The sequence below is a fragment of the Silurus aristotelis genome (assembly GCF_946808225.1).
Source record: "Silurus aristotelis genome assembly, chromosome: 25".
NCBI classification, from domain to species: Eukaryota; Metazoa; Chordata; class Actinopteri; order Siluriformes; family Siluridae; genus Silurus; species Silurus aristotelis.
In genome coordinates, this window is record NC_139598.1 from 16048978 (window position 1) to 16073657 (window position 24680).

Below are 24680 nucleotides of genomic sequence, written 5' to 3' on the forward strand. Positions count from 1 at the left end.
GGGTAATAGATGACGCAATAAGTCTTAACAAACACACTGGAACATTTTGTAGGATGTTGATAATGATGATTGTGATCATGATGATGATGATTTTTATTACTTTTATTATTTTATTAACTTTTTTAAATTTTTTTATATTACATTCCCAGAAATGATATTCATTCTATCAGCAGGCTCCTAGGTTTCATTTACACCCAAATCCCTAAACACATCAAGGAAGCTTCCTCTTTCCTCACAGAGAACTACCATCTGGTATAAGTTTTTATTCCTTCTAAGTGAAATCAGTTTAATGTTCGATGACCAATTCGAATTGACAGTAAGCAAACAAAAACAAAACAAAACACAATGCTCATTTGTGCTTTGGTAAACCTTCAGATACTAAAGCTAGCATGGTGTTGTGTTTAGAAGGGACAATCAGTAGATGTGTGAAAAAAAATTCATTTCCTGGAAACGTTTCGATTGTGAACACACTCTTGCTTTATTTGGACACTCTGCTGTTTGTGGTCTTCAAAGTGCAACGTTGGCTGATATGCTATTAATACGTTGTGCATAAAAAAACAGACTACAAAAAAACTGCTTAACAAATGCCCTCAGAAGTGGTTCTTCAAACGCTGAACGTGTTTCGCTTCTTCAAATTTCACAGGGAATGTAGCTTACTTTATGTGATGGTGACAATTTGGCAGAGTTTGAGGGGTGAATAAGATAAATCTGTTGAGTGAACAATAAAAACAAACAAAAAAAAGCTTCCAATGTGTCTATGTTGTACACAACCATTTCTCTTGTAAGATATACTTGCATTGGGAGATTGGTGAATTCTTTAGCACTTGTTCTTGGTGTTCTTGGAAATCACATTTTCTCACACTTGCTGGATCGAAAAAAGTTTTACAAATGCACTGGAACTGCTCATATTAAGCTGCTAGGCTCTAATTGGCCGAAAATAAGGTTTTGGGCTCATTTAGTAGATCAGAGTGCAAAGAGTAACATTAAAATCTTTTCAGATAAACTGAGTGACAAAAATGATACCAGGAAAATTATAGCCATAATAAATCGTAGTACTTTCTTATCAATCTTATCGTCCCTACATTGGCTTCCGGTTAAGTTTCGAATAGACTACAAACTACTACTACTCACTTACAAAGCACTAAATGGTTTGGCTCCCATGTATCTCTCCAGTCTTTTAACATGCTACAATCCGCCACGCTCCCTGAGATCTCAAAACTCTGGGCTTCTAGTAGTTCCTAGAATAGCAAAGTCCACTAAAGGTGGTAGAGCATTTTCACATTTAGCTCCTAAACTCTGGAATAGTCTTCCTGACAGTGTTCGGGGTTCAGATACACTCACCCAGTTTAAGTGTAAATTAAAAACATATCTTTTTAGCAAAGCCTACACATAACATATGTCTCTCATCATAACCTTGTGCTCCAGAACATCTGATCACATGCACATTATCAACTTGTGCTGTTAATATCATGAACAGCAGCTACGCTAATTCCTCTCCACTGCTTCTCTTTCTCTCCCCATCCCGAGGCTTCCTGAGGTTTGGCTCCAGTAACGTCCCACCTCATGAAGATTATGGATTTTTTTAAAACCATCCCGAATCATCTAGAGACGTACCAGTGCCAATTGGATCCCATTTCATGTGTGGTTCTGACATTGGACCACCTGGAGTGTTTAAAGGCTCTGTATTGGAGAAGCTGATGCTGGATCTGTGATGATCACAAATGTTGAGCTCAGTAGCTCCTACTTTTATACCAAAGACTGTTGAAAGAACATTTACTTATAATCTTATACTCCAGTGCTCATGTTAGTTCTCACTCTCCAGTGTTCTGTATTGTTGAAAGATTTATGATCACAATTTTGATGTCACCCGAATGAGGATGGGTTCCCCTTTTGAGTTCCTCTCAAGGTTTCTTCCTCATTACATCTAAGAGAATTTTTCCTTCTCACAGTCGCCACGGCTGCTCATCAGGGATAAATGCACACCATTCACCTTGACTGTTGATTTCTGTAAAGCTGCTTTGAGACAATGTCTGTTGTGAAAAGCGCTATAGAAATAAACTTGACTTGACTTGACTTGACTACTTTGGGTACGTATGTACATTTGAAGGCAAAAAACTTTTGTACTTTTATATTTTTGGCAGACGCCCTCATCCAGAGCGACTTACAATTATCTCATCAATACCACTGAGCAGATAAGGGCCTTGCTCAAGGGCCCAGAAATGGCAGCTTGGTGGGATTTGAGCTTATGACCATCTGATCAGAAGTCCAACAGCTTAACTGCTGTGCTACCACCTACTCAAGTGACAGTTTAAATGGAGCACTTTTACTTTTACTAGAGTAATATTTTACCTACTGTATCTCTTTATGCTTTAGATCAGGGGTCACCAACCTTTTCGAAACTGAGAGCTACTTCTTGGGTACCGATTAATGTGAAGGGTTTGATACCAGTTTGATACGCACAGTTTTCAGTTTGATCTGAAATAACAAATTTGTTTAATTTACATGTTATTATTAATAATGAATGATACTAATCTATGTGAAGACACTGATCGTGTTAATGATTTCTCATAATTTACCAAAGTTCAACCATGTTGGTGACCCCAGCATTAAATAAAGGTGTCTGACAAATCAATAAATGCAAATGTAATGTAAATGAAGAATCAAAAGGGAAAAAAAAGGGGAAAAAAACATACCAATATATAAATAATGCATGCGATTTAATGTTCATTGATATTCATTACATATCATACACACATGCACAGGGCAGATAGTTATTTTATGCTCACACAGTGAGACTCTCGTGAGAACTCATGGTTGATGTACAGTATGTTAGCGTGTGTTACAGTATGTTCGCGTTTCTGGAAATGAAAACACTCGAGAAAAGACGTGAAACGTGCACATAATGACTGTAACGTTATAATTGTAACAGATACAGTGACGTTATTCTGTAACTATTTTGGAGATTTCTTATTGACATGCATTCATACATTTAGTTTCCAGGCTCGGCTTCAGATGAGGTTACTTTCACTTTTGTTTTCTTTACTTCTTATTCATTTTTTATTTCCGCCTGTAATAAACTATGATCTCACGTTTGTTCACTGAAGCTAAAAATAATAAAATCACACGTTTCCTTCACCTATATTCTCAATAACACGAAACATTTCCTGAAAATAATAATAATGAAAAAAAAAAAAAAAAACTTCCAGACCAGGGAACACCCCCCTGAATCTTGACCACGCCCCTCTTCCTTCTGGAGCGTCGTGGTTCACTATAGTTACGCAGCACGTTCTAACATCGCGGCTTCCCATTGGTTGTCTCCTGTACTCATTTGAACACTGAGACATTCGGTTCGTTTACGGGCTTCTTGTTCTGTTGACTGCAGTTCTTCTCCATTCAATTGCGACCTTGACTTTAAAACTTCCAATGGCATCAGGTGATTTCGATCAAAAACAGGTGAGAGAAGCAGGACAAGTAGCGGAGGATGTTTTGTGGCGTGTTTAACCAATTAATTGTTTTATTATCCTTTTTTTTTAATTGTATATTTACCCTTAAGACTGTCGGACGAGAATTCAAGTGACTCCTTTACATGGTGGTGGTTAATAATTAACAATGAAAAAAAATAAATGAAAAAATGATTAAAATATTTAATTGCGATTAATCGCACAATTGTCGTGAGTTAACGTGTGATTGATCGCACTTTAATTGCACATTTGTAGTTCTAAATTTACCCTAAATTAATACTTTTTAAGTTTTGAATACTCTAATCAACATGGGCATGTACATCTGTTTATTATTAGTAAAACCGAACTCAACATAAAGCATGAAGACAAAATATTATAAAAGTTATTTAAAAGTAATTGTGGTGTTTTAAATTTACGTAAATCATCAGGACACCAAACAGAACTTTTGTTATATGTTTCCTCACGGACGGTTTTTATTGACGCATTAATTTATATATATATATATATATATATATATATATATATATATATATATATATATATATATATATATATATATATATATATATATAATTAATTGCAAAGTCCCTCTTTGCCATTAAAATGAACTTAATAAAAAAACAAAAAAACATTTAGTATTTGATATCATTGTTCTAACTCTGTTAAACATGGTTAATCCTTAAGTGCTGAGTGGACAAACAAAACCCCACAAATTCTGACGAACTACAAGCATTAATTATGCAAGAATTGGCTGCCATCACTCAGGATGTGGCCCAGAAGTTCACTGACATCATGCAAGGGCAAATTGCAGAGGTCTATTGACTCTTTGCATAAACTTAATGTAATTGCCAATAAAAGCTTTTGATACTTATGCTTGTAATTATACTTAGTATAGTAATATCTGTCAAAAAGATCTAAAAACACTGAAGCAACAGACTTTGTGAAAATGTAAAAAATTGTCAAAACCTTTGGCAACAGACGTTGTAAACATTTTATTTTTGTCTACGAATGTATGTTTGGAAAAAAAAACTGCAGGTATGCAAAGTACACAAATGGGGAAATAAGAAAAGGCCGCAAGAATGTATTTATAAATGCAAGTTTGTAAGTATGCATGTGTGCTAGCATGTAAACAGGCTATGTATAACACTAAAATAGTTAAAGAAGGCAAGTAGCCAGACACCTATATGTTTTGGTATGCAAGCAGGAAGCTATAAATAAATGCAAGCAGTGTGTCATTTGTTTTGCTTGTTTTGTGTAATGTTTCACCTGCAGGGATGAACGAGGGACGACCTTTTCCAAAATGCCTCCTCCAGACAGACGAGCAAAAACGCTTGATAGGCCAGTTTCAAAATCTAAAGAAAAGTAATGCATGTATTTCATTACAAAAACGAAGGCTATTTCCAGTTCTATTCGATACTGTATGTACTAAAGTTTTGCTGATTTTCAGAGAACTTCTTGAGCTACGGAGGCTTCTTTCATTGGTCTCCATGCCGTTTTCTAAGCAGCAGGTACAAATGAATAGACGGGAGATTCTCTCTTAATAATTCGACATGCCATTCTGTAACAGTAGTGTGTCAAGACATTCTTGGAGTATATGTAATGATGTTGTTCATACGTTTTAGTCTGGAGGAAATCAGGGTAAGAGCAGTAAAAAGCCTCAAAATTCCCCTCATGTGAATGAGAACAGAAAGCAGAAGGGGTACACAGCAGCAGAAGCAGCAGAGCTCGATAAGTTCAGGTAAGTACTTTCCAGAGTTTGTGACTGAGGTACAGCTGTAGACATTTCCAGCTTTGATGTGACATCCAGGGGATCCTCCAGATGTATTTAAAGTATGTAGATTATTTAGTGATTTTTCTTGCAATGCCAGTGCTTCCACACATGCAGTCAATAGATCAAGCACCAAGGATTAGACCATGTTGATGGTTTATATTCACCCCATCAATTGAAGATCATAGCAGGTGACTGTGAGCTCATGTATGTGGAAGAGGGTAGACAGCATTTTTCCTCTGAGTGGAATAATGCTGGACTGTGCATGGGCATGTGTTCAAATGTGCTCATATGTTCACCCAGTGACCAAAATTGGGGAAAAAATGGGAAAAAAATGTCTGATCTTATGCTAAATAAATTAAAGTAAGATAAGTACAAGAAAAAATAAATATAGATGAAATATAATTGAGAAACTAATGAAATATTCTATAGGTGCTAGGAAACCTGTATGATGATATTATAGCATAATGGTCTACTACTAATAATAATAATAATAATAATAATAATAATAATAATAATAATAATAATAATAATAATAAGCAAAAACTTCTAATCTCATTCGTTTTTATTCTTATTCATTGTATAACTATTTTCAAGATTTTTAACGTTTTGTTGTTTTTATTAATAACTCACTTTGATTAAAGAAATAATTTCACGCATGAAAATGACACATTTGTAATATACGTCAACCTCGAAGTAAAGCCTATGACCTGAAACAATGCATACTTACATATATGTTTCCAAAACAGAGCTACTGATGGATCATTTCTGTTCCACAGTGTAAAATACAGAGAGCAGAGGCATTTCTCTGGACATCCTCATCACACCGTCTTCTTAGATATCTTCACTGCCCTGATCAAAAACCGACTCAACTGCAGGTTTCCCGATACTCAAATTCATCAAACATATGCAAGTCTCGCTGCAAAACACTCATCACTTACTATCCTCTTTGTTTTGCATGTGACATTGTGTTACAGTGCGTGGCTGTGCCATTCCTCATCCGAAAATATCCTCCGGGTTCTAATCTGCCTGAGACTGCTGATAAGAGAACCGCGTTACCAGGTACTATTCTTAATCGTGGATTAATTATGTAACATGGTATTAAGTCCTAAACTTGTTATCCTCAGTCTTTTATATATTCTTATAAAAATACCTCATGCCAATATGTCATATATGTAAATATTCATTTAATTAGTTTAATATATACATACACTTCTGCACACACTTGTTAATAATTTTAACTTTCTTATGCATAATTATAACTTTTTTCTCCTTTTCTTCTTACTGTTTAATATTGTTAATATTTAATATTTAATATTTGCTGTAGTTTGCCTTTAGCCTTACTTAAGAATTTCATTATACACACTGTCAGTGACGTCTGTACATACGCCTTTGGTTCTCGACACTTTTAAAAATAATGGTGACACGAAGAACCAAAAAAGAGGATTTTTTTACAACAATGACATAAAAGAATTTTCCTAAAGAACCTTTCAGTAAAAGGTTCTTAAAAGAACCACTGTTGTTTTTTTCTTAGTGCCATAAAAGAACATTTTCTGGTACTACAGAGAACGCTTTCCAAGAAATCTTGGTAAAACCATTTATGGACCGGCCCTTTACAAGATACTCAATGAGACACATTATTAAAAAACTGTCTATTGCTGTCTAGTTCTATGTTTCATCTTAAGGCCAGAAAGATCTCATTGTTAAATTTATGGTTCTTAAAAGAATTTATTTTTCTTAGTGCCATAAAGACTAAATGCCTCAAAGGTTTGTTCATAGAAACATACTAAAAAAAAGGTCTTTGTAAAGACTTTCTTGAAACTTTGATTTCTTTGTGGTGAAAATGTTTTTTTGGATTAAAGAAAGGTTCTTTATACTCAATAATCATTAAAAGGAAGTGGCAGCTTGGTGGCTAGGATGTTGAACTTGTACATCTTGATTGTAGCAGATCATTCTTCTAAGAACCATTTGCTGACAGGTTCTTTGCAAAACCAAAAAAAATGTTTCTTTTAGGGCATTGCTGCACAAAAACACACAAGACCCGAATTCAGAGGACTTTACACAGAAAACAGTCGAAGGATCAGAGAATGCTTACGTTGTGTTAGATTTAGTTTTGTGTTTGTGTAAATTTTGCGATGCTTCTGATGTCTTTATTTATATGGTTTTCACACCTTTGTTCAAGTCGATGTCGATAGCAAAAATAAATGAAGTGAAACTGTAAATTTTTTACTCTCACCCAAACCTTATTTACCAAACTGAACAGAACGGTTAAGAAAGATCCATCACAGGCGAGTCCTTACCTTTATAAGGTAGACTAATGATTTTGCTGCTGTGTTCGCACGTTCGCTAGTAGTGATAAGAGTGAAGCTTGTGCTATTTATACGTCTTGGAGATGAGGAGAACAATAGCACAACCCACTTCTCCAAATAGTCTGCAGGGTTGCCATGTTGATTGGGTAATAGATGACGCAATAAGTCTTAACAAACACACTGGAACATTTTGTAGGATGTTGATAATGATGATTGTGATCATGATGATGATGATTTTTATTACTATTATTATTTTATTAACTTTTTTTAATTTTTTTATATTACATTCCCAGAAATGATATTCATTCTATCAGCAGGCTCCTAGGTTTCATTTACACCCAAATCCCTAAACACATCAAGGAAGCTTCCTTGATATGGTTTCCATGGGTTGGAGTGGAAAATCTTGAGTTGACTGCTGTAGAGCACTTGTCTCAATCACACCTTTGGGATGAAATGGAACACTGACGGCACCCCAGGCCTCCTCACTTCACCCACCTCAGTATCTGACTTTACCAACACCCTTGTGGCTGAATGAGCACAGATCTCCACCAACACACACCAAAATCTTCCTAACAGCAAATGTTCTAAAAGCTTCTGTCCTTAAAGTGTGTGTATCGGGTTATAAAATGTAGATGTCCTGAACTGTCCTAAATCTTTAAACATATTTCTTTAGAAGGTGTTTCACGAGCTCCATGGCTTGATCCACCTTATAAAGGTAAGGACTCGCTAGAAACAAGTGCAAAAGAAGTATTTGCAATGCTTTGGAAATGTTTCCAGGATTTATTTACCTGCATTTTCAGTACATGGAGACAGTCAGCAGTGCACATCTGGATAATAAAGAGTGTGTCCTGGAAACCGAACAGCTCGTCACCATGACCTGTAAGAAACACTGAAGCACTCAACAGTAACCTACAGTCACATTTTGTTCCTCTAACATTTAAAATGATTTTATTTATATTATTTTGTAGATGTTTGTCAAAAACTGGCCATGGTCGAAGAGCAGAGAAAGTGGTTGATTGACTGTGAGGCTCATAAGGTTGGTTTAATTTGAAACCCTTTTTGTAAAATTGTGGGTTGTGGACATTATCGAGCTAGTCAGCTAGTCAGCCTTCTCGCTAGTTATTTTGAATTTCTCGCTAGTTATTGTGAATTTGTGAATGGTTTTCCTCATTTGATCAATATTGACATGATTTGCGATTTATTTATTTATTTAAGTCATCCTTTACGAATGGAGTTTCAAACCTCACAAATAAGTCAGATGGATTTCATAGATTTTAAAGTTAACCCACTGTAGACACTAGAAACTCCTCTGCACAGTTTTATCACCACAGTTAATATCAGCCCAGTTTCAGGCATTTCATGATATAGTCACAAAATGTGTGTTTATAGACACTTTTATCGTGTCACTGAGGACGACTTTCTATGAGATGTAATTCAATAGGAAGTATTTTTGGTGTCTCCGACCAAGTTTTTTTTTTCTGCCGCTGTATACCACGAAGGCTGTATTGTTTTTTTCTCGTTTGTTAATGATTTTTTAATCTTTAAGCACCATTACTCAACATTTAAACAGGAGATTTTGTCCTTTTTTTATTGCTTTATACTCGATAAGCTACTCGCTATTATAAACCATCATCAGTGGTTCCTTCCAGTCAAAATACAGTAAATATATTCTCCTGGTTAATTAAGGAGACTGCGTTAATTAGAAAGACACACATTTATTATAGTATCACCCTCACTCCAACCCTAACAGTATATTTTCTGCCTTATTCTCTGATAAAAATGGGAAAAAAAAGATTACCTTTGGCATTTCTGCCAGCATTACCCATGGTCCTCTGCCTCGAAGTCGTGCCGAGTGACACGAAAAAAGAGGGAAGTTCATGAACACGAATCAATAGATTAAAGTTTGTGACTATATCACAAAATGGCGTGAGACTGTGTTGAAAATATTGATCATTCTGATCCTTGCGATTCTCAGACTATGGCAAGGCTCCTTTCTGCACGTGACAGTAACGTGTTATTAGGCGCTCTTCTGGCTCTCACTACTCTGGCAGACAGGTGAGTTTCCTGAACACGATTGGAGCAGATACACACATCCTTACACTCTTAGAATCTAATGCGCCGGCTTTCTTAGTCCCGAATGCAAGGAAAAGATCGGAGAGCTGCGTGTTGTGGAGAAACTGTTGGTGATTTTGCACGAGTACGACATGATATCAAAAAGGTAAGACTCAGTATTGGAAAACAATGACTTGAAAAAAACATATAAACAGATGGATTTATGAATTGTATTTATCCCTGATGAGCAGACTGTGGCAAGGAAAAACTCTCTTAGATGTTATGAGGAAGAAACCTTGAGAGAAACCAGACTTAAAAGGGAACCCATCCTCATTTGGGTGACATCAAGAGTGTGATTATTAATCTTGAAAATGAGAAATGTCCTTTCTACAGTCTTTTACAGTTGACGTTGTGGAACCAGAGGCTACTGAGCAACTCAGTAGATCCTATCAAATATTGAATATATTAAATATATTGATTATAGTGGTGTGTGTGTGTGTGTGTGTGTGTGTGTGTGTGTGTGTGTGTGTGTGTGTGTGTGTGTGTGTGTGTGTGTGTAGGCTCAGTGCAGAGCTGCTGCGTCTGCTCTGCCCCGTACCAGCCGTCCGTGAGCAGGTGTGTGAATACGACGGTGTCCCCATCCTACTCAGCATGCTTCACACTGATCATCTGAAGCTGCTCTGGAGCACTGTATGGGTTCTGGTCCAGCTGTGCCAGGATCCAGAGGGCAGCACCAACATCCGTGCCTGGGGAGGAATTCAGCAGCTCTTGCGAATCCTGAATGGGTCAATTATTTCCTCTCACTTTTTCCCTGTTTGGCACGTATCAGTGCTCATCCGTCCATATTTATTTTCTCTGGGTTTATGAGGTGGTATCAAAAAGTTTAGAGACTGGCTTTTGTTTACAGGGAAGTAATTTATTTTTCTACGTTTACACACCTTTAAAATAGTCCCCTTGCACAGCAATACAGCGCTCCTGCAACTTCTGGAATATATCTTGGATGTATTCTTTCGAAAGCAAGTCGGTGTCAAAATGACGACCTCCGTTCTTGAAGCACGTGTGAGACTCAAAACACGTCAAATGCAACATCGCCGTAGACTTGCCGAATCATGTTAAACGTCAGAACTTCACGTTTGCTGTCCATAATAAAATCGCAGACGTGGTAACTCACATGGTCAGATTAGCACCAGTTGCACACACTGATTTATGAAGCTCGGTGCTTCCTGTGACTGTGCGTGCTGCCATCTGTTGGCGTATTACAAAACTACACTCGAAACTTTTTGATGTCACCATGTACATTGTATTCTATTTTAAGTGCTAGTTAGAATAAAAGTGTGTGTATTGGGTTTTAAACCAAAGTCGATCACATAATGGACTCAAAATGTACTAGTACTAGTTTTTTTATATGCTGCAATTATTGGAATTTATTTAATTGATATATGTGTGTTTTTGTGTAGAGAGCGAGTGTACGTGTTCGATCGCTCCTCCATAGCGACTCTCTCCAGTGCTAACGCTTCTGGTCGTCTGCACCCACAACACGTATGCGAGAATCTCATTTCGCACGAAGCGGAAGAGAACACGCCGGCGTTGCATGCTGGTGAGCTCAAATACAAACACACAGATATACACTTATATACACACTCACATACACACACACATACACACACATGCAACCCAAACCTCTGGCTTCACTTCCTCTACACATTTTACTGCCCGCTGTGTGACACATGCATTATACATTGGGATAAAAATATAAGCTTTACATTCGAGTTCATGAATGTGAGTTAAAATGGCGGTACACTGTTGTTGCTTTTGCTAGCGTGCTGTGCTGCGATAACAGAGCTGATGCTGGACGACGCTGCGGCCCACCACGTGGTGCAGGTAACCAGAGTGTCCAGGGAATAGGACTGGATGGATGGATGGATAAAATTATGGATTTATGGATAAATATATATATATAATTTTTTTTTTTTTTTCCCTCAAACTGTGTTTTGGTTGTGAGTGTGATCTCTAAAAAAAATTATGCTGCTAAAGACAACCTTTAGATTTAGCGAATTGTGTAAAATGATTATGTATTATTATGTTATTATTACAGTGTTCTGTATAAATCAACACACATGGCTAATACCCAACTAATAGCATAATGACAGACATGCTACATCTTTAGCTACATGCATTTCATTAATGTTGTTTTTAAAACACTTTATTTTTTTATTTTTTATTGCCTGTTTGTTCAATTGCTACAATTCAGTCAAACTGACATGCAGTGAATCATGCGAAATCCACAAAGACTTGCTAGCAATGTAGCATACACGTTCTAGTGTCGAAGTATGTTTTTTTAAGCATGTGATTTAGCAGTTTAAACTCTTTCCTGTCCCAGGAGAACGGTGTGTACATAATAAGCAAACTGATCCTGCAAAATGGACCAAAAACAGCATCGTTACAGGTATAAAAATATTCAATTGGCATTATTTTTACGTTATACTTTATGCTACGAAGCATCGCTGAGGTCTGTACATTTTTGTAGTGTTACGCTTTCCGGACTCTGCGCTTCCTTTTCAGTATGGCACGTAACAGACATCTTTTTAAAAGGTACAAATGATTTAATGATTTAATATCCTGTGGCCATTTTGTTTACTGAATATTAAATTGTTCGTTGTTCTCCACAGGATCTTCCCACCAGAACTGTTCGAGATGTTTATAGACATCGGGCATTATGTTAGAGACATCTCAGCGTACGTCCCTCTGCAGGAAAGAATCTCAATGCTCTCGGTAAACTTATTTTATCCATCAAACTCTTGTCTTCTTCTTCTTCTTTCGGCTTCTCCCATTAGGGGTCTCCACAACGGATCATCCGTCTCCATACCCCCCTGTCCTCTACATCTGCCTCTTTCAAGCCAACTACCTACATGTCTTCCCTCACCACATCCATAAAGCTCCTCCTTGGTCTTTTTCTTTTCCTCCTTCCTGGTGGCTCCATCCTCAGCATCCTACCATCCTACCCCATGTCCCTCCTCTGCACATGTCCAAACCATCTCAATCTCACCTCTCTTACCTTGTATCCATTAACGTCCTATATGCACTGTCCCTCAAATGAACTCGGTATTGTCTGAAGGTTCCTTCATCTTTCTTTGAATTTCTTTTCCTTGTTCTTTACACATTCTTGCTTTTTTCTTCCTTTTCAGCCTTTTCCTTGTCTAGTCTTTGTTGTCATATTTTTTTAGCACACTTTAATGCTTGTCTGCAGACTGAAGAGCTTGACGGACTGAAAGAACGGATCGAGGCAGTGAATCAGAACCGCCCTCCTCTCAGAGCGATTAACGGCTACTCCATTCTCGAGCCTCTGGGCACCGGAGCCTTCGGCACTGTTTTTAAAGTGAAGCCCTATTTTGAAATCATGTTTTAATCATATAACCAGTGTTAGAACTGATGTACTGTATATTATAGAACTATTGATTATTAATTATTCACTGTAACAACTCTGAAACATGTTCAGGCATACAAAATATACATGATTGTTGCCATTAGAGACACCTTGCACTGTCCAATAGGACAATCAACTATCAAATACTTTCTGGTATAGTTTGTGTAAATATTAGATTAGATTCAACTTTGTTGTCATTGGCTAAGGTACATGTACAGAGCCAATGAAATGCAGTGCAAATATATGAACGTTTATCCCCATTTTTTTTCCGAATGTTTTATTTTCTGTTTTGAAGGTGCGTAAACAGGGAGCGCAGAACTGTTTGGCACTGAAGGAAGTTAATCTTCACAATCCTGTTTTCGGTCACGACAAGAAATCCAGAGACTGCAACGTGGACAGAATAGTGTCCGAGCTCACCATCATCAAGGAACAGGTCAGAAACTGCAAGTGTGGAATCCAGACGTTCTGTACTGCCCCCTAGTGCTCATACTAATACATCGCAGTGTTTAACACATAAAGGACAAAAAGACTTCTGGATATTAAAATATATCCAATTTTACATATATATTATATTTCAATTAACTCATTTATTTATTTATTTGCTTGTTTGTTTATAGATGACACACCCAAACATTGTGAAATATCTCAAGACATTTTTAGAATGTAAGTATATTGACATTATTATATATATATATATATATATATATATATATATATATATATATATATATATATATATATATATATATATATATATATGCGCATTTGAATTTTTTTTTTTTTTTTTTTTTTACTTTGAACCAGGATTTCTTTTGGTTTAAATGTTGGATTGATGTCATTAAATATAAAATAAATTACACATTTTTTTTTTTTTTTTTTTTTATAAGAAAAAACAATTAGATCAACATATATTCAGTACACGATTAGTAAATTTTATTTCTAATAAATGCATGACACATTTATTTATTTATTTATATAGTTTGTTCGTTGATCTATTGTCTATTTGTCTGTTACATTTTTCTAATAATTTTCATTGTTGTTGTTTTTTTTTTTCTCTTTTTTTGTAATTAACCCATAATCATGCTGTTCAGTTCATGCCATTCGGTGCTTTTCTTCTGTATATTTTTTTAGAAAAAACCTCACTGAGCTAAAAATCTCTAACTGTAGCCCTCTTTTATCTTCTTAATAAAAGCACTTGATTAATACGTTATCGTCCACTATTTAGATACTATGATCTGTACATATTTTCAGTGTTGTTTTTTTTACCCAGAATGCCTTTGTGTATCAGGTGACAGGCTGTATATCGTCATGGAGCTGGTTGAAGGTGCGCCGCTCGCCGAGCATTTCAGTTCCCTGAAAGAAAAACAGCAGGGGTTCACCGAAGAACGAGTGTGGAACATTTTTATACAGGTGATCGAATGTAAATTTGGAATTGATCTAAATAGAGATTTGACTTCTCAGTTTCCAAGTTCTCAAGGGTCAGGGTTCAAGCATGTTCATATGAGAATGACGAGATACAATGGAATTTCACTCCATGAAAAATAAAATGGTTAAAAAGATAAAACAGAAAAAGAATCTGCATTGCATATTAAGATGAAGTACTTTTTGAATCCTTTCCTCGATTATAAAATGATAAATCTTGTAAATGTTTGTCATTTTTTGCTCCACAGTTGTGTCTGGCGTTACGGTACTTACACAAGGAGAAGAGGATCGTCCACCGAGACCTGACTCCCAACAACATCATGCTGGGAGAGAGAGATAAAGTCACCATCAGTCAGTAAAAACATGTGTTATATATGATTTTTTCTTGTGTGTGTGTGTGTGGGGGGGGGGGGGGGGTGTATGTAATATATGGACAAAAGTGACTGAAATGTTTGATGTTAAATTAAACACAGAACATTTTTTTGGAGATTATTTTTGCTTTTTGTCTGTCACATATAATTTGTTTTTATGGGTATTGAAACCCCAATATTGTGGTCATTTTACCTACTATGCAGATTTGATCAAAACCCAAATCATCTAAATCAGTGCTTCTGAAAAATACCTGTTTAGAACAAACTTTATTTTAAATATTTTATAGTTGCTGCTTAATAAAAATGGAAAGGAAAAATAATTTAATTGTAATATTTTGAAGTGACCCTGAAACAGATTTGTAAATTGGGTCGTAATTCATATTCAGTCATGATCTTAAAAAAGAAATCATGGATCAACGATAGGATTTATTCATTTACTTACTAAATGTATTTATTTATTTATTTATTTATTTATTTATTTATTTATTTATTTATTTATTCATTCAATTCAGGCTTCTATGGTGGATATTTACAGTAATATTCCTTTTTTTTGACACAATTTTTCTTTATAAAATAAACATTAGAAACTCATTGTACCAAAAATAGCTGGTTGTTAAACAGACAAAAAACAAAACAAAAAAAAAAGAAATCTGTCTTTTTTTTCTTTTACAGCTGATTTTGGCCTCGCAAAGCAGAAACAAGAAACCAGCAAATTAATGTCTGTGGTTGGGACCATTCTCTACTCCTGGTGTGTACTGTGTTTGTGTGAATTGATTCTGAAAATGATGAGTTCATGCTCATGAGTGGTATTTTTGGTTCACCGGCTCACTGTGTGTTAGTCCAGAGATCGTGAAGAGCGAGCCGTACGGAGAAAAGGCCGACGTGTGGGCTGCCGGCTGTGTCCTGTATCAGATCGTCACTCTCCGTCCTCCGTTCTACAGCAACAACATGCTCTCGCTTGCCACCAAGGTCACAAAGTTCATTCTGAACACTTCTCTAAGATGTTTATTTGGGTAGAAGATTTGTGTATTTACAGATTCTTAGTTCCACCAGTGTTCGCGCTGTTTTTAGCGTTCGCTAATAGTGAGGAATTACTAATGGGACTGAAGATGCTTGTTAAAAGACCTACTTGGTTACTCTGGCAACCAGAACTTCATAGCGCAGGAACTATATTCTATATGAACATTATCCTGCTAACCTTTTTACTTTCTCTTACTGTTCTTTTTATTACCTCGTCTTTGATTTTTTTAGATTGTGGAGGCTGAATTTGAGCCACTGGAGGACACAGCTTTCTCAGAAAGAGTTACAGACATGATAAAATGGTGAGAATATCATCTATCTATCTATCTATCTATCTATCTATCTATCTATCTATCTATCTATCTATCTATATTTCTATCTATCTATCTATCTATCTATCTATCTATCTATCTATCTATCTATCTATCTATCTATCCATCTATCCATCCATCCATCCATCCATCCATCCATCCATCCATCCATCCATCCATCCATCCATCCATCCATCCATCCATCCATCCATCCATCCATCTTCCCTCACTTGCTCTCGGCAGGTGCCTGACCCCGAATGCAGATTTGCGTCCCGACATCGTGGAAGTCAGCTCCAGAATCTGTGACCTGATAATGAAGTTCCTGGATGGGGTGAACACCTCACATAACACACTGGAGAAGAGAGCCGAGCGTGACAGGAGGCGAGCGCAGAAATACTGCATCGAAAGCAACCGCTTGAGGCTCACCTGCTGCAGGCCGCCTCAGGTAGCTGCAAAACATCTGGATGAACCCAGAGAGGAGCTCCAATATGACTTACACATTTTTTTCCATAATCTTCTAAACAAATAGCAATAGAGTGATAAAGCTCAGAGCAATCGTATTTTATGCTGACGAATACTCCACATAAGCAGATTTTAAAGTGTGTAGTTGTTGATAGAGTGAAGTTAGTTCACATAGAATATACAGTAGATTAACATGGCAGAGGTAGAGCTGCATTTTTTCCAATCATTTTTTTTTTTTTTTTGCAGTACAAAGGTCCATGCGTTAGAAGTCAGAGCTTCAGTAAATTTAATATTTGCTGTCTGTCTGAACCAAGGAAATAAAAGTGAACTATAGAATTGCATGGCATCATATCTTTTCCATTACATATTCAATCCTCTCTCAGGGAACAGACTTATATGATGAGCTGCCGGTTGGTCAACACGTTTCCGAGTCTGGGACACGGGAACGAAGCTTCTCAGACTTGGTAGATGAACAAACTAATGTACAAGGTTTGTATTTACTAAGGAAATGCTGAGAAAATAGACTGAAGGTATGGGATGTGAATTAGAATATACAAACTGCAGAGTTTATTATCCATGTATTAATGTTATATTACATTAGAATGTGTTTTTTTTCTGCATATTTTTTTCTAATATAATAAGATCTTGGTCAAAAGGTAACACTGCTGTTATTTATACACAGATTTTGCATTAAGTCATGCCTCAACAACGTCCTCAGTCCTGAGCTCAGCCTCAGCTCAGACACATCTACACCAACATCGCAGTGAGTCCTTATTCAATTTAATTAAGATTTATTACTGCCACATTTCTCCAGAACTTATTTGAGCTTTTTTTCTGAATTGTGTACACTCAGCCAAAAGCCTGGACAGCTTTTCACTTCCAGATGACCAAAGCCGAGCTGGGTATGTATAAAATAATCTTTTTTTTTTAATAAGTACATCATTATGAAAAGTACCTTATATTGAGTTGCCAGTTTATTCCCCACCAGACTGATTAGTTATGGTGGTGAGGTAGCTATAAATAAAAAGCAACACTTTCATGAATAAAAAAGTATTATCTCAGAAACTTTCTGTTGTTTTTACTTCTTATTCAATATCTTTGACTTTTTCTATTTTTTTCTTCCTTTCTTACGTCATAATTTTTTGGGTTTTTTTTCTACCTTACAGTGGAGAAATCCTAAAGCCTAAAGCTCGCCCAGGTACATTGCACTTAATTACTGAAAGAACCAACTGACACCCAATATACTGTAGTGTATATATATATATATATATATAATCTTATTCTTCAGATATTACACTCGGCAGTTTCATTAAGGTATATTTGAAATGATATGATTATTAGAGGTACAAGAACACTTTAAAACATTACCAACTGCAGTTTCATTCATTTTTTCCTTGTGTACCACAGGATCAGCAGGAATCTGCGTATCCCACAGGAAAGTCCGTGAGATTGATGATCCCAACCTAGGCCTTCTTAAGCTTCTCCATAAAATCATATTCATCACTCAGGTAAGACCGTATATCATCATGTTCAAGCTTTTAAACACTTTTAACTTTCAGGAAGCGCTGGACTGTAAAGTGTAAATTCTTAAATTTAGAGGTCGACCGATTAATAGCTTTTACAAATTTTTGCCAATCAGTTTTGCTGATTAATTGACACCGATTGTTGATTGCTGGAACTACCGGCTCTTGGCAAAAATCTATACCGATATTTTTTCCGGGTTGCGCTGTCATTATACAGTACAAGAGCGGCCACTAGAGGCGAATCACTGTTTGTTTTGACACGTGAGACTGCGTGCTGCACAAAGGGCGCTATATTAATTTTATTAATTAAAATGTATTAATGCTTTAATTATATTTATAATTTAAATTTTTTTATATTTATTACTATTTTGCATGAAGTGTTAGGTTTGTTAGTTTTTTTATCCAGTATACATTTTAAAAACTATCTATTGATTAATCGGTTATCGGCAAGTACAATTCCTAGCTATCTTCATCAGTAAAATCCATTATAGGTCAACCTTTATTTAAATGTTAACCTTTTCCCAAACAATTCTGTATATTACATTGTTTTTAGCTTCCACCAGGACCTCAGACCAGTTTTCAGCGGCGTGTACTGGAGCGCTTCAAAAAATCACTGTTCCAGCGTGGGAGCAGTCCGTTTGATCTAAAGATGTCGCTCAATAAGGTAAGCAACACAAAATATTAAATACTAAGCTTTTGTGTTAAAATAGAAGATTTTGTCAGGGGATGCTTATTTTACATTTTATTTTTTTTAATGAATCCCTATTTTTAGGGGTAGGACAGAGGCTTTTAGGCTTTGTCTTTATTTCTACTGCATCTACTTTATATACTGTATACGCATTCGTAGTAAACATTTTTATGAATGAAAACGAGTGCATAAACGCCAGTAATGCTACACTATAGGGACAGATGTTTGTGGACACCTGACCAAAAGATTTGTAGGTGCTTTAACATTTCATTCCACATTTGGTCCTCATTAGTTGTTGGCGTAACCTCTACTCTTCTGGTAAGATGTTCCACTAGATTTTGGTGTGTGCTCATTCAGCCACAAGGGTGTTAGTGATGTCAAGTATGATGTAGGTGAGGTGAGAAGGCCTGGTTTGCAGTCAGCACTCCTATTTATCCCAGAGCGCAATTGCTTACCACTCAAGATCTTCTACTCCAAACCATGCAAAAAGATCTTCAAATAGCTGTTTTTGTGCACAGGGTCATAGTCATGTTGGAACAGGTTTGAGTCTTCTAGTTCAAGCGAAGTTCAAATTTCATGCTTCTTCATCCAAGATATTGTGTGCCTCAAACTTTGTGGTAACATTTTGGGGAAGAACATATGGCTAGAAAAGACAGGTATCCCAATAATTTTATTCTAGTCTATAATAGAAACAATAGTAGCTACATTAGCTTCAAACCTGTGTTCTGTTTCTTTTAACAGGTGCTTCAGGGAAGTCAGGAGGTAGTAGAGCTGGGGTGGGGCAGCAAGAACTGGTGGTCTATGGCGCAGTCTGGTCGAGCTGAAACCCACGGTAAGATAACATGCTCTTTTCCTGTAACGTGAGGCAAAAACCACAATAAAATCTTACAATTTTTGTTCTTTTAGGAGATTTGGGCCCTTCAAGTCCACATGAGGGCTTCACTTACGAGCAGGTACAGGTCAGTTTGTAAGATTCATCCTCCTCAACCATTATATGGCCTGCAGGGTTGTTACGGCTTCCATTGTTTTACGTTTATATGTGTTTGCTGTTTCTCAGATCATGATTGAGGAAGTGCTGGAGCAAGATTACTACAGCATACCTGTATCTAGGTATTCTTCCCAATTCTTCTGCATGATGAATCCAAAAACTCATGTTTTGTTTGGTAGTTTTGTGCTTGACCAACAAAGCGAATGTAGCTAACAAATTAGGAGAGCTAGTAGCTATCTTCTTGTGCCCCTTGTCCTTGCTGATAAAGTTCCTTAATGTAATACCAGCTTAATAATATGCTAATGGTAGTTAATTGTTTTGTAATATTTATATAAAATGCATTAGGCTTACCTCAAATGTGAAGTATAAGGTCAGAACTGGGAATTTTGTGATTATAAACTTCCAGCTACAAACTGGAAAAAAACATAGATACATCCATGTTACTCTGTTGTTTACAACACTCTACCTAGCTAGCGCTAATCATATACTATATGGACAAAGGTTTGTGGACACATAAGCATTAGATTCATATGTGCTTTTTGAACAAGGGTGTTAGAAAAGTCAGGTATTGGTGTAGATGAGGTGAGGAGACCCTGGGTGCAGTCAGCGTTTCAATTCGTCCCAAAGGCGTCTAATAGGGTTGAGATCAGAGCTCTACAGCAGAATATCTTCCTCTCCAACCCATGTAAAGCATATCTTCATGGAGCTGGATTTGTGCACAGGGGCATTGTCATGATAGAAGACGTTTGGATCTCGTAGTTCAAAACCAAAAGGTTTCATATACAATTATATATCTTCAACTTTGTGGTTAAAGTTTGAGAAGCTGGAAATTTCAGGTGGTCCAATACTTTTTACCGTATAGTGTATGTACCAGTGATAATCATCAGCAAACAGGAATTAGGTGTGATATCTTCACGTGACCGTGTGAGGTGGCCGATGGATAGTGTAATCTTCAGAAAATTGTGCAGAAAAAGTGATTCAGATTGTAAAGTAGTTCAAATTATAAAACTGGTTATTTCAGGTTTTAAAAAATCTTTGTGGTGGAGGTGAACATTTTCCATTTGGCTGAATTGTTCCTGTGGTATTTCCTCTCTGCAGGAGCGAATCCGAGACAGGAAACAGCCGAACTGCCAGTCCATGACTTCACTCGTCCTTGTGGGGTGATGTAATATACCAGGAAGCCGAAGAACAAATTTAGCTTCTTTCTTAAGAGTGATGCAAGGATGTGAAGCAGAGCAGGTCTACATTCTGAACTGTAGGAACTGTAGCTCAGTTGCATGAATCTACTGCTCATATGTAATCTATCTTATTCAAATGTATTATATTGGACGGTATATATTAGTTCTGACCTCACATCCTGCACAACCTTTGCCTGCATGGTACCTGTACACAACTAGCTTCACAATTATCTTAAGCAAATTAGGGGTTAGGAGCCCCTTCGGCGTTGAGCTTGTCTGCACAAACATTTATATGAAGCTCATGATTATGAATGTAGGATTATTTTCTTGACATTTCAGTTTCAGTCTCAAGCCTGAAATCTCAGTTCCTGGTTGTACTTTACTCCGAAACCATCAGAATCTGTTTTGTTTTTTTTAACTAAACTTGTACAGCACTGGATTAATTTGAGTTTTTCTGTCTTAGTTAGCCCAAATTTGAATAAAGAGCTGGTTGTTTTTCCTTGTCAGTCTGATTTATATACCGGTTTTAGAACAACAAATGCTTCCATCCCCAAAATATTTTTCTTCAGGGCAGACCTTGCATATTTGAGCAGGACAATGCTAACTGGATCTAATTAAATAGCAAGACTTCATAGTAGACTTTCAGCCTGCAGTCTAGACTTTTTGCACATCATGAAGTGAAAAACACAACAAAGGACACCTGGAACCGTTAAGCAGCTAGAATCCTTTATCAGACTCATATACAGTAGGACAGCATTCCTCTCCCAAAACTTCAGCAACTGGTCTCCTCAGTTCCCAGATGAATACGAGCAGAAGACATGATGCCACACAGTGCTAAACATCACCCTGTCAATTTTTTTTTTATTAAAAATGACAATTTCTTTCTTAAAATGGTATATATTCACAATTTTAACATTAAATGTTATTAATTTTGGTTTTATTGGGAATAGAATATGGATTTATGAGATTCGTAAATCATTGCATTCTGTTTTTATTTACATTTTACACAGCGTCCCAAATATTTAAAAGTTTTCGTAATTGAGGTTGTACATTTACAATTGTTTATTACAGCAAAATAATCAGTAACGGTGTTATAGTTACTACCCCACTGATAAACTTCCTATTGTGAAGTGTTTTTTTCTTCTTATACCACAGCAATTTGTCAACAACTGCATCCAAGCGCAACACATACTTTTTAAAAATATTTATAGTTACGATTAATGTGGAACTTCCACAACGCATCTTATCTCACAGCAGCTTCACAGAAGGTGCTTGACACGCTTTAAAAAGAAGACTTCCAGGACACATTCCAGATGTGGCAGGAACGCTGTATTGTTGTGAAAAGGGAACTAGTTCAACTAGTCAAAACTTTTATATATCCCATGTCCTTCATCTTCACATAAGCAAACCTTCTCAATCACGTCTCTTACCTCGTCTTCAAAACATCCTACCTGTAATTCTGTCCGTCCTCATCACTCCCGATGCAGATCTCAGCAACTCTGCCATCTTCAGCTCCGCCTCCGTACGTCTCTAAACCGTACAACATATCAGGTCTCACCACTTTCCCCCTTCACTCTTGCAGATAACCTTCTCCAACACACCCTCCATTACTTTGCACAGGTATTTGCTCCAAAAATAATGTGGGCTTCATTAATAATTGGAGCATTTTTGAGGGCAAGGCTGGCCTGTTAGGGCGGGACGGTGTCCATCCCACTCGGGAAGGTGCTGCTCTCATTTCTTGTAGTATAGGTCATAGTCTCAGAACAGCACTAGTTAACAAGTGACTGTCTAGAGCCAAGGCCAGGGAGCAGACAGACAGGCTAAACCAACTGTCTGCTAGCTGCACAGAGTCGTCACTCAGGATCCACCAAATTGAGACTGTGTCTGTCCCCCGAGCGAAACCAAAATATAGGAATTCTCAGAAAGTCTGTTTTAGTAACCTGATTAACATAAAATTAAATAGGACTGAACGCACAGCCAGCACCTCTGATCTTAAGATAGGATTGCTGAATATTAGATCTCTCACGTCTAAAGCGCTTAATGTAAACAAAATTATTACCGACCAGGAGTTTAAAATAATGTGTTTGACAGAAACATGGATTAAACCAAATGAATATTTAGCATTAAATGAAGCGAGTCCTCCTGGGTATAGTTACATACACCAACCCCGTCTAAATGGCAGAGGAGGCGGAGTTGCAGCTATTTATAATAATAATCTAAGCGTCACACAAAAGACTAAACACAAATGTAAAACATTTGAAGTTCTTTACACCAGCATAAAATATTCAGTGTCTGAAAGCAGGTCCAGTCAGACAATTCCACTAATTATTATTTATAGACCCCCAGGGCCCTACTCTGATTTTCTCATAGAATTTGCAGATTTCATCACAAATTTAGTTACTTCTCTAGACAAAGCATTAATTGTTGGTGATTTTAACATTCATTTTGATCATCAGGAAGACTCCTTAAGAGCAGCTGTTGTGTCTATTCTAGATTCAGTTGGAATTAATCAGAATGTTATAGGACCCACTCATAGTGGTGGACACACTCTCGATTTGTTGTTAACATTTGGATTAAAAATAAAAAACGTAGTCATAATTCCACAGTCTGAAGCTATTTCAGACCATTATCTCATCTCTTTTCAAATTTGCCTCAGTCATTGCATTACTACTTCACCACGTTATCGTGTTAAGCGTACTTTCACGTCAGCTACAGCAGCGCGTTTTATTAACAATCTTCCAGAAATTACGATATTAGATAGATCTCCGTCTGACCCTGCAGAGCTCGACTGGGCCACTGAACACCTAGAATCAACATTACGTTATACCCTAGATGATGTAGCTCCCCTTAAGACCAAAATGATCAGGGAGAAAAAATTAGCACAGTGGTATAATGATCATACACGCACCTTAAAACAGACCACTCGAAAATTAGAACGTAAATGGCGTCAAACAAAATTAACAGTATTTCAAATAGCATGGAAGGAGAGCCTCCTAATTTATAGAAAATCTCTTAGTGCTGCTAGATCAGCATATTTCTCCACCCTCATAGAAAATAACAAGCATAATCCTAGATTTTTATTCAGCACGGTAGCAAAATTAACAGGGAATAAAAGCACTGCACTCACATGCACACCATCATTAGGTACTAATGATTTCATGAACTTTTTTAATAATAAAATTGAAAACATCAGGCAAAAAATCCAGACGGTTAATATAAATCCAAATTATTTTACAAGTAACCCTGTAGACAGCAGTGTAATTATAACAGACAATCAATTACAAAGTTTTACTCCTATTCACGAGAATGACTTAATTTCATTAATTTCCTCATCAAAATCATCAACCTGCATTCTCGATCCCTTGCCTACAAGTTTCTTTAAACAGATCATTCCAGAGGTAATTGAACCTGTTTTAAAAATAATAAACTCTTCCATTAGCACTGGTTTTGTACCAAAATCCTTCAAACTGGCAGTTATCCACCCCCTAATTAAGAAACCTGACCTTGACCCATGTCAGCTGTCCAACTACAGACCAATATCAAATCTCCCCTTAATAGCCAACATTTTGGAAAAGGTTGTATCACAGCAGTTATGCTCACACCTACTTATGAATAATATTTTTTAAATGTATCAGTCAGGATTTCGGCCTCATCATAGCACAGAGACGGCGCTAGTTAAGGTGGTAAATGACCTGTTATTGGC

The 24680-nt window shown here is 36.7% G+C and overlaps 1 protein-coding gene across 5 annotated transcripts; it reads left to right on the forward strand.

Annotated features, from left to right (window-relative positions):
- Window positions 1–3: 3 nt before the first annotated feature.
- Window positions 4–21483, forward strand: nek10 (NIMA-related kinase 10). Of its 5 annotated transcripts, none has more exons than XM_083529488.1 (36): window positions 4–252; window positions 4734–4823; window positions 4909–4969; window positions 5084–5199; window positions 6009–6107; window positions 6207–6291; window positions 8212–8253; window positions 8339–8417; window positions 8507–8574; window positions 9514–9593; window positions 9670–9756; window positions 10151–10375; window positions 11048–11187; window positions 11410–11471; window positions 11971–12036; window positions 12118–12182; window positions 12260–12362; window positions 12838–12966; window positions 13310–13447; window positions 13632–13677; window positions 14303–14424; window positions 14685–14787; window positions 15480–15555; window positions 15647–15776; window positions 16059–16129; window positions 16382–16583; window positions 16984–17089; window positions 17283–17363; window positions 17454–17502; window positions 17767–17798; window positions 18008–18108; window positions 18677–18787; window positions 19553–19643; window positions 19718–19764; window positions 19869–19921; window positions 20898–21483. In XM_083529488.1, exons 2-36 carry the CDS (start codon window positions 4762–4764, stop codon window positions 20938–20940), a joined length of 3171 nt encoding a protein of 1056 aa, XP_083385614.1. In that variant the 5' UTR covers window positions 4–252; window positions 4734–4761; the 3' UTR covers window positions 20941–21483. The 5 variants fall into 5 exon arrangements, with proteins under 5 accessions (XP_083385614.1, XP_083385612.1, XP_083385613.1 ...); XM_083529486.1 differs by having other exon boundaries at window positions 196–252; window positions 19718–19770; XM_083529487.1 differs by lacking the exon at window positions 4–252 and adding an exon at window positions 3230–3453.
- The last annotated feature ends 3197 nt before the right edge of the window (window positions 21484–24680 follow it).